Genomic DNA, 11,343 nt, shown 5'->3' on the forward strand with positions numbered 1-11,343 from the left:
ATTTTCCATGAAAAATGTCAAAGATGAAGAACATTTTTCGGTTTTGCCAAAATTTTTCCAGTTTTCATTGAAAAATAAAAAATAATTTCCCCTTGTTTTTGAAAACCAAAAGTTTTCCAGGGTTTTGGTTTTTCAACAAAAAATGATTAAAAATGGAACGTTTCTAGTGAAAATTTCTGTGTTGTGAAAAAGTCATTTTTCACTGAAAAAAAAAAGGGCTTTTCATGCTGTCATAAGTAGATAGGTAAGGTAAGGGTTAAGTTTCTTTTACCTGGAAAGGGTAACCAAACACCTGACCAGAGGACCAATCAGAGAACTGGATTGTTTAAAGTCAGGGGCGGGAATTTGTATACTCGGGGTCTTTTTTGTTTTCTCGGCTGTGAGTAAACAAGGTTTCCTCCTAACTCCTTCTTATTTCAAATATTATACCAAAAGTCTGTGAGTACAAAGGAACCCCAAAGCAATTCGGCTATGAGGAGCTTTGTGTTGTATGTACAGATGTGGATTGCTGTGTCTTTGTTGTTTTCCTCGGCTGTGAGAAAACAAGCTTTGCTTCTAACTACCTCTGCTTTCAACCCTTCTCCTAAACATCTGTGAGTACAAAAGGAAGCAAAGTAATTCGGCTATGAGGAGCTTTGTGTTGTATTTACATGTATGTGATTGCTGGTCTATTTAAATTGGCTATTTTTTAAATCAGACTGGGTTATTCAGATTTTCTTAAGTAGGAGCCTGTATAAATGTTTATGCAAGTTATTAGTCTGTATTGTCTCTTTTCCTATATAAAGCTTTCTTTTTCAAGACTTGTGGAAGATTCTTTTTCTAGTAAGGCAAAGCCAAGCTGTTGGTATTTTGCATCTCACTGGTCCTGAGGGAATAGAACGCTTATCTCTTGGGAAGCAGAAAAACAGGTTTCTTGGTACGCGCAAGCTAGACCAGGAGGAAGCCTGGGAAGGAGGGGGGAAGGGGTTATCTCTCCTGCTTCTGAGACTCCAAGGGATTGGGAATCTGGGGGTCCCCCCAAGGAAGGGTTGGGGACACCAGAGAGAGGAAAGGGGGATCAGGCCCTATCAATTCCTGACCTGGTGGCAGCCTATCAGATCTAAGCTGGAGATTAAGCTTAGAGGACTTCATGCTAGTACCTTATATTTGAACGCTAAGGTTCAAATCGAGGAATATTACTATGACACATGCCCATGGTCAATTTTGAACCATCGCTGCACATTGCATTGGCAGATGTGCCCAGTCCCACCATAATGAGGATTGAAGTACAATCCTGTTTGTGACTGTGGAAACAGACTGTAAACTTTTGAACACCTCATCAACCAATGGTTCAAGCAGTGATAGTTCTGCGATTCTTTTGCCGTCCAATCCGCGTCACCTGAGGCAATTAATTAGATCACCAACCTAGACTTGACGAGCTGACATTGCTGTTTTTAAGGAATGAAGGAGAAGACTGGAAAAAAGTTGACCACCCCTGTTCCCAAGAAACATTCTGCGTGATAGAGGACTCGCCTCCATGAATGCACGGTAATAAACCCCAAGTGTGCTGAGCCCTAACCTCATTCAAAAAGTGGAAAGAACAAGAGAAATTCCAGCAACCCTCCCTCCCTGGGTGGCTTTCTCCCACTAGGACACTGAGCAGAGAGGAATTCTTTATGGTTTTAAATGTTATGTGGGGATGGGTATCACGATTTTTTCCTCTCTTTGGCTTCACTCATAGATCACAACAGCAGCAAAGGGCAGGGGTAGGTTTAGCCATCAATGTCTTTGGAGCTTGGTTCCTGCATATTAAGTGCAATGATGTGTGATATTTGGGACAACTGCTTGAATCCAAATCCATTAGCAGCCTGCCTGCTGAATCCCTGAAGTCCAGCTGTCTCATTCTGTTAGAGGGAACACAAGTGAAGTGCACTCTTCAGAGTTGCTAACTCAACATGACAGGTTAGATCTGCTGCCCTGATCAGAGAAGCTGCTTCTGGATTTATCCTAGGTGCTGAAGAAAGGACTCAGACTCCCTTTTTTCCCCCCTGTGCAATACAAGTTTGACAGTAGCTCTGCCCCAGTAACGTAACAGCAGCAATTTTCATCCTGAAATATCCTACTGTACAAATATAATCATTTACCTGTCACTGAAATGCAGTCACATCTGGGGTGCAGGCCAGCAGCTGGTTAAGAATGCAAAGCTATACAAGTATTTAGGCCAGGAAGTGCAGAAGACTCTTCTACTTGAAATTACAGGTGGAATTTAGGCAGGCAGGATGAAATTAACCAGGATGCAGTTTGACCAAGACACTATGGCTAACACACTTATGGGTGGAACAATATTCTCATGTGTAGCAGGGTGGACTCCTGCTCCGGGAGAGAAGGGGTTAAAACAGCTCTGGCAAGGGGCCATAGATGGAGTGATGGCTGATGGCAGGAGTGGCTGCAGCTGGGGGCCATGCCCCCAAACTGAGCCACAGGGCTGTATAAGAAGGCCAGGGGAGCCAGAAGCAGAAGGAGTCTCTCTCTGACAGGAGAGGGAGACAGGCCTGGCTGCTCGGGGACTCACCCAGGGGACCTAAAGGAAGGCAAGGGCTGGGGGAAAAGCCTTAGGAGCTGGGAAGCCTTAGGCCAGCAACTCCCCAGGCTGCAGGGCCTAATTCTAGGCCTCCAAGGTACTGGGCTTGCAGAGGGGCAACCGGAGGGTGGGTAAAGGCAGCCAGGCCAAAACCCCTTTGCCTATGATGAGTGGCTGATACTGCAGTCTGACCCAGGGTGTGGGGCTAGACAATGACTGGGTACTAGTCAATACTGAGGCAAAGTGGGGATAGTGGGATGGAGTTCCCCTGGGAGGAGGGGAGACCCAGTTAAAGGGGCACTGAGGTCCAGGGAGGGGCCCAGGGCCAGCAGAGGACAGGTGGATCACTGGCCTGCAGAGGGCGTTCCGTAGCTGGAATCGAGCTAATTCCCCGAAGTAACCAGCAGGAGGTGCCGCGGGGGTGAGTCCACACATTTACACATGGTGGAGAATGCAGGCATAGCTGTCCGCCCCTGATATAAGGGGCCTGGGCAAGGACTGTGGACTATTGCCTGGACTGAGGGGATCCGGAGGATGATGGATCCGGGGTACTCGAGGATCTTCTACGCGGAGACCCCCAAGGTAGTCCCTAGTTAGGCCCCGGTGTCAGGGCCCCAGAGAAAGGGGGCTGACCATTTTCAGGGGATCCGGGAGGCCCAACAAGACATGTAGGGGGTGAAGGAGGCCCTCCAGGAACAAGTGGGCCAGCTGGTACAGGAGCAGCAGGCCCTGGTGAACGTCCTCAGGACAGAGTTCTGGAGGCATGGTGGAGATAGCTGGGAGAGGTGGAGAGCCGGAACCGGGAGGCCTGCGGCTGAACGCAGGACGTGTTATGCCTGTTTCAGGCAAGGACATTTAAGGAGGGACTGTCTCTGCTGGGTTGGGGGCAGGGTGCCTCACCCAGAGAAGAGGAGGCGGCAGGTCCCTTGGGCAGTCTGCCAGGTGCGGGAACCCAGGCAGCCGCCAGTACGTTGGACATGTGGGCTAGCGGGCCACTTCTGGAGGGACTGTCCAGGCCCAAGGAATACGGGGCAGGGCAACCCATGGGGGTCTAGGCCCACAAAGAAACAGAGAAGGCCTAAGGCAGCAAGGAGGCAGGGAGTCTGCTGGGGCTGCCAGAACCCAGGCCACATTAGGAGGCACTGCCCCCTCAAGAGACTTGAGGGTGGGCCGATGGAGGTGCCTGGAGGCCCGGAAGGGGCCACACAGGAACTGAAGACGGTGACACAGGCCGAGGTGGAGATTGTGGGGACCCCACAGGAGGCCGGAACCCAAACCATCACTCCGCCTGTCAAGAGGAGAGGGACCCAGATGGAGTGGGCCCAGCAGGAGATGGGGCCCCAGGGGGGACATCTCCGAGAAACAACATGGACCCAGGTGGTTGTGGGACAGACCACCAAGGGGACCCAGACCCTGAAGGAAGAGGGCCTGGGGGACTTAAATCTACGGCACGGCTTGAGGCAGCAGAGCGGGCCATGCGTGACTCTGAGGCAAGTGTGGTGGACCTCGCTAAGGAGTATGCGGCTGTCGCAGATGAGGAGGTCCGCTTGCGGAAGTATTTGGAGGAATCCGAAAAGAAGAGAGTGGCACTGGAGGCACGTGGGCGGCTAGTCCAGGGGAAAAAACCCTCCTATCCCCATGGGTGGGGGTTTTAAGGGGGGAGGTGTGTAACAGGGTGGACTCCTGCTCCGGGAGAGAAGGGGTTGAAACAGCCCTGGCAAGGGGCCATAGCTGGAGCCAGAAGCCTGGGCTGATGGCGGGAGTGGCTGCAGCTGGGGGCCATGCCCCCAAACTGAGCCACAAGGCTCTATAAGAAGGCCAGGGGAGCCAGAAGCAGAAGGAGTCTTTCTCTGACTGGAGAGGGAGACAGGCCTGGCTGCTCAGGGACTCACCCAGGGGACCTAAAGGAAGGCAAGGACTGGGGGAAAAATCTTAGGAGCTGGGAAGCCCTAGGCCAGTAACTCCCCAGGCTGCAGGGCCTAATTCTAGGCCTCCAAGGTACTGGGCTTGCAGAGGGGCAGCCGGAGGGTGGGTAAAGGCAGCCAGGCCAAAACCCCTTTGCCTATGATGAGTGGCTGATACTGCAGTCTGCCCCAGAGCGTGGGGGCTAGACAATGACTGGACAGTAGACAATACTGAGGCAAAGTGGGGATAGTGGGGTGGGGTTCCCCTGGGAGGGGGGGAGACCCAGTTAAAGGGGCACTGAGGTCCAGGGAGGGGCCTGGGCCAGCAGAGGACAGGTGGCTCACCGGCTGCAGAGGGCGTTCCGTAGCTGGAATCGAGCTAATTCCCCAAAGCAACCAGCAGGAGGCGCCGCGGGGGAGAATCCACCCATTTACATCATGGGCTTCCAAATTCAAAGTGTGTGGCAGTAGGAAACACAGGTCTGGAGCATCCCCATTCTTACACACTGGTTTCCACTCACACAAAGTGTCCACCTTAACCCACACCACTGTCTTGCTTTCCCCAAGGTCTCTGATGGCTCTGCCCCTCCCCACAACCCCACCTCCATTCCCAGCTGGATGTCTGGGAGTAACTATCAAAAATGGCACTCCTGGCTCTTCCAACATGTTTCGCCCTGGACCACGCATCAGGCAGGTAGCTTTGTGTGCAGGTCCAAAGCAGTGTCCAGTCACTCCCCCCCGCCTTCCTTGTCAGTTGCTGGAGCGAGCTGAAGTTCAAGAGGAGATGCGACTTGCTATCCCTCTGATGCACCCTCTGCCTGTCCCTCCTCATGCCAACAAACCCCTTGGGTGGGATTCTCGCTCCTACTGTAGAGTAGGTCTGGAAGAATCCCTGGATGCCACTACTCTTCTGAAAGGCACCATGGGACTTCCAAGAACCTCAAGCCATCAGGACCTTCATTCCACAGCTCATCCCAAAGGTGTAAGGAAACCATCAGCAGCTTTAAATGACCATTGCTGCCATAGGAATGGCACCGAGCTGGCTCACCAGGGTCAAGGATCTGGTCCCATATGTTTACATTCTAACACTTGGATGCTATTGTTAGGAGTAGAGCTAGTTTTACAAAAAAAGGAAAATGCAGAAATGTCACCATTGGGTCCCTTTCCAGGCCTGACAGAACAATTTCATTTTTTTCTGATTTTTTAAAAATTTTAATATGGACTAAATTCCTAATATTCCTTTTCCCCTCATCTTTTTGCCTCCCCAACCCACTGAATATAATCAAATTAATAATATCCAGGTTTGCTTCTTTTCCCCACTTTTTCATTTGTGCTTTTGCCATTCTCTCGCTGTTCACAAATTAAGGCCATTTTGAAAAAGCGACAGAGGCACAAAAGGAAAAAAGAACCCCAGATATAATTCACCCCACTGCATTCCACACGAGAAAAGGGGGAAGGAACATATTTCACATTTTTACATTTTGATTAACAACATTTAAAATAAAACTAAAGTCTGGGGTTTGGAAAATGGCCATTTTTCATTGGTGGTGGGGGGAGAGTTTTGACATAAAAGATTCCAAGTAGCTCATGTTAGAAGCAACTTACAATTTTGCATTTCTGTAGTAACTTGCATTTGAGGATCTCAAAACACTATAGAACAATGTAATCCAACTTGTCCTTGTTTTTCTGTAGTCATGTTCCCTGTACCACCTCCCCCGGGAACCCTTTCTACCACCTGCTTTCTCTTACAGATATTTACCTAATATGCAGCCTAAGCTTCCCTTTTAGTTTCAGGCCATTAGCCTTTGTCCTGCCATCATCTGAGCATAATTGTCTTCTTCCATTTATGTTACCTTGAAGCTATTTATACACTGTTATCCTAGAGCCCTCTCTTTTCTGGACTATACAAATGTAGATTCCTCAGTCTTAGCCTCTTGAATCTTTATATTATTTTCCATGCCCTTATTTTTAGTTGCTCCACACACACAATATTCTAGCAGTGGTCCCAGCAAGGATGAGGAGAGAGACACAACTACCCTCCCAATTTTTACACGTGATTCTACTGTGGCCTCATGGCTAGGATGCCAAGACTTAGGAGACCTGAGTTCTAATCCTGGCACTGCCACTGGGTAACCTTAGACATATCACTTTATTGCCGTGGGCCTCAGTTTCCCTATCTGTAAAATGGGGACAATGATACCAACTTCCTTTATCAAGGGCTTTGAGATCTACGGATGAAAAATACAGTGCAGGATCTAGGTATGATTATACAGCCAAGAATGCAGCGGGGGTTCAGATAACACATTGGGAAGAAGGTTATGATTCTTGTTTCAGTGACAGAAGTGACTTGCCTAAAGTCACACAGGGCAGTGGCCCAACCAGGACTGTGATCCGAGAGTCCTGCCTCCTCACCCCTCCACTAACAACTTAACAATACTCCCTTTGCCAGGCTGAAGAGACAGAGCAGGGTGCAGCTGCATAACTACAGAGTCAGAGCCAGCAGCACTGGCATAGCACTGCAGAGAGTGAGCCGGGACAGGCTGGAGTCAGGGGTAAAGAAGTCTATAGCTGAAAGACGCCAGAGGACTTAAACCTTCTCTGTGATGGACTGTGGGGCTGTTTGGTGTGTAGGTGACAGGGCTGTGGAAATGGTGGGTGCATGAAAAACCCCAACGGCTTAGCAAATTCTTTACCCAAGGTGTTAGGGGCCCTCTGGGGACTACTCTGTGATAGATTGTCCTTGGCCCTGGGACAGGCATGTCTTAAGGAGGGTAGACAAGGAGTCATACCCCAGAGCCAAGAGCAGTTGCAGTCTCTGCATGCAAAAGACAGCAGAAGCTGCTCTCGCCTAGCTATTGGGAGGAAGGGGGCACAAATCAGTCAAACTTGCAGCCCCCTTAGTGTAAGGCCACTGGGCCTGATTCTCCACAGCACTGCTCTAGCACACTGATGTCATGCTGTCAAGATCAATGGAGTAACACCAGCGTGTCACCAGGGTAGTGCTCGGAGAATGAGGCCCAGTCTCTTCAGCTGCATTAATCCTCATTTTCCCTGATCTGAGCGCAGAATCCCCCCTGCATCTACTGGGGATACATGACATGGCAGAGATGAATGAGGTGTTACTGGTGCTACTTCGGGATGGCATGCACAACTCCTCACTTGTGAATGACATGGCCACTCCAAACACAGGCTAATAAAATGCATAAACCATGCCCAAGCCATGTCCTCGCTCCCTCTGCCCCAGGCCCTCGATCCAGAAAAGCACTTGAGCACGTGCTTAACTTTAAGCATGTGCTTAGCCCCATTGAAGTCAATGGAACCAGAGATTGGGCGGGTGGGGGAAAAAGAGAGGAACCTAAGCGTATAGCCCAGTACAAGGCCACTTGTGCCCAGCTGTGGCTTTCCTACTGCTGATATCTTGTGTACAGAAGTCTCATAGTAGCTGCTTGCCTGGGAGAATGTGCAATGGGCAGGTAAATGTAATGCTGTCTTGTGTCACCCAGCAGCATTTCTTTCCCTCTGCTTCCTGGCTCTCTGGGATTGCTCCTTCATGACCTGTCCCTGGTGCTGAATATTAACCCTAGGCTAACTCCAGCCAGTCATTTTCACTTATGGAAAATACTCTAGACCTGGTTCTCAGTTACTTTGTTCCTGCACTTGAGGAAGAGAAGGAGGTCTCTAAGCCACCTCATATTCTGGAACTATGTGCACATTTGATCCCTGGTGCAAATCAGAGGTGCCTCAGGGCTGCTGGAATGTAAACTGCTTCCCATTACTCCCTGTTAGCCCTGGGAAGCAGAGAATAACCACAGAACACTGCACTGCCACTGCACAAGCAATCTACCCCCTACACCAGAAGCCAGGAGTCAGCGCTGGTGTAGAGCTCTTAGACCAGCTCTGAGGATCAGGAGCCCTTAGGCCAGGGAGGTTCCCTGCGCTGGGATTTTCTGAGGAGGGTGTTGATGGTCCCTTTATACTGCCAGAGTGGCCTAATGGGGCCTTAGTGTAACTGGGAATCAGACCCACCATTGTTGGCATTAAGTTGGGAAGCCCAGTTACCACATGGGGTATTTCAGTCCACTCGTGGGCTGTCTTTACTGGCATCCAAACCATCTCCCAACCCAATTCAAAGTGCTCCTGGTTGCACCAGAAAGCATCTCTTGTCATCTCAGCACAGTTACAGGGATGCCATCAAGGACTGTAGGCTGGAAGTGGACAATTGGTTTTTAAATAATAAGGTTCACACCAAGCTTAGTAATGATAACAAATCAGCAACACCTACATACTTCATCATGGTTCCCATTAAGCTCCTCACCTGCCAGTTTTAGCCAGGGCTTTTATTTAACAATGGACTGAACAAAGGAATCACAAGAATGCTGTAGAGCAGAGGTTCTCAAACTGTGGTCCGTGAACCACCAATGGGCCGCAAGCTCCATTCAGGCGGTTCCCTCTAAGGTGCGCGCCTGGATGGCTGCACACAAGACAATGAAGACCCACGCACCTAATTAGTGGAGCCGTGCGGGGATGGCTCCACTGATTAGGTGCCTGTACCCTGGACCTCATATAAGGTGAGGTGGTGGCCTTGGGGGGAATAGGAGGTAGGTGGGAGGGGGCAGTGAGGTGATAAGAGAGGATGGGGGGAATTTGAGATGTGCAGGGCTGCAGCAGCCAGAGAAAGAGGAGACTTTCCCCAGCTCCAGGGCTGCAGCTACCAGGGAGCGACAGCCCTCCTTCCTAGTCTCAGCTCTGTGGTGGGGGAGAGAACCCCCTTCTTCCCAGCCCCTGTTCGGGGGCTGCAACAGTCAGGGAGAGAGGGCACATCCATTGCATTAGAAATATACGACTACTGATATTCAAATATGAGTCATGTCCTCTTATATGTAGAATAAAAAAACGTTCATTATTATTAAGGTTTCTTCTATATAGTGCTTTTATCCAAAGTGCTTTACAATAGTTAGCAATAGTACAAACAACATTCGGAAAGATCATTAAGTGGTCTGCTGAGACTCTCAGCAATTTTCAAGTGGTCCGCGAAAAAAAAAGTTTGAGAACCACTGCCATACGGTTTGATCCTGCCAGGGCCAATTATAGGCACATAACTAAAATGGGTTGAAAAAGATAGAAAAAAAAATGTTGCAAAATAAAATTCCTGTTTTTGTATTTGAATTTGAAAATTCTAAGACAATTTTTCATCAATGTTGCAAATTGTGAATATTTTTGACTGTCCCTCTCTAAACAGTATTATTAAACTCAAACACAAGCTGAAGCAGTATGCAGCATGTAATGAAATTAAAGCTGGGTGAAAGTTTTGAAAAAAATAGTTTATCAAACCAAAAATGCAGTTTTGGTCAACCCAAAATATTTGACACAAATAGCTTTGCCCAGCACCAAAATGGCCAGAGAAGGAGGAGATTCTGTTCATTTTTTACCCCTCCCCTGTGACCAAGAAGCCCAGGGGTTAGCGCTATCAGCTGGGATGTAGGCAACCCAGATTCTCAGCCCCCAGCTGGAACAAACCTGAAACAGAATTTTCTGATTCCCCAAAAAATTCCAAAAGAATTCAGATTTGATTCAATCCAATTTTTTTTTCATTTTTTTGGAATTGCCACCAAACTGAAAAATCAATTATTCACCCAGCTCTAAATTAAATAGAAAAGGGCCTATTCTCTCTGTCCATATTAATGGGAGTTATTCTGAAACAATCCCTCTTAGGTCAGATACTTGTAAATGGCTAACCATGCACAGCTGAAAACTAAATGTTCAAACTCGGTCATTCATCCCAGAAATATAATGAGCTGTAGCAAAAGGACAGAGTCTCTGGTACCCACCTGAGGGCTGGTGTGCGCCACAAAATTCATGCCAGGAGTTGAAGACAGGGAAACAGAATGAGATCCAATGGACGAAGCAATGACTCTGTATGGGGAGCCTAGTGCATTTGCAGGTGACCCTATTGTGTTCATTGGAGACGCAAGAGTCCTCGAAGCACTCACTGGAGCCTCCAGGTAGCTGGGATGGCCATCTACTGAATTCCCTGGGGAAAAGTTTGATGATGAGCTCACTGATGTAGAACTGGTGAGAACGGTCGAATCTGAAAGCACAGGAGAAAAGCCTTAGTAAAGGGAGGGGGAAGGGAAAACAGACCAATATCTTCTCCATATCGGTCATACTCTGGATTACCCTGTCGGAGTGGCTCATGAGCGTAAGTGCCAACCTCAGGGCAGACTGCTACAAACCAGGCCACAAACCCCAAATTGGTTGTGAGTTCTTCATTTCGATTTCACCAACAAGGTATCAAGGGTGAACTCTTCAAGCAGTCTAACAACCTTTATAAAGGAGTCACAGACAGTCCCCTTGGGTACGCCGATCTGCCTTGTCACCCAGGTAAGCCTGCCTTTGTCACAGATGGACCCTTACACCAAAAATCACAAAAATATTCAGGATCAGTCACTTACCCCGGGTCAATTTACCTCAGATCTCATGCCAAAGACAATACTTCTAGCCAATCCAATAGTAAGCTAGCTGAAGATTTATTAACTAAACCCTCGTCTACACTACAAAATTACTTCAGTATTACTGCATCATTCAGGGGCATGAATAATCCACCCCCGAGCCATGTAGTCATACCAACCTAAGCGCCCGTGTAGATGGTGCTAAGTTGGTGGGAGAGCTTCTCCCGCCAACATAGCTACCACCTCTTGCAGAGGTGGAGTTATTAAGCCAATGGGAGAGCTGTCCATATTAATGGGAGTTATTCAGAAACAATCAGAGGGCCTCTTAGGTCAGATACTTGTAAATGTAGAGCAGATTGTTGATCCTTCTAATCAGTATCTTTCCCCCTGCAATTCCACATCAGATCACTGGTATCTCATCTCCTGCCAT

At 48.6% G+C, this 11,343-nt stretch overlaps 1 protein-coding gene across 1 annotated transcript in view; it reads right to left on the reverse strand.

Annotated features, from left to right (window-relative positions):
• Positions 1 to 10,544, reverse strand: part of RXRG (retinoid X receptor gamma) — a 45,617-nt gene extending 35,073 nt beyond the window's left edge. The window contains exon 1 of the mRNA XM_032806118.2: positions 10,293 to 10,544. Coding sequence (XP_032662009.2) covers positions 10,293 to 10,424 — 132 coding nt within the window. The 5' untranslated portion in view covers positions 10,425 to 10,544. The remainder of the gene's footprint in view (positions 1 to 10,292) is intronic.
• Positions 10,545 to 11,343: the final 799 nt, after the last annotated feature.

This window comes from Chelonoidis abingdonii, chromosome 7 (genome assembly GCF_003597395.2).
Source record: "Chelonoidis abingdonii isolate Lonesome George chromosome 7, CheloAbing_2.0, whole genome shotgun sequence".
NCBI classification, from domain to species: Eukaryota; Metazoa; Chordata; order Testudines; family Testudinidae; genus Chelonoidis; species Chelonoidis abingdonii.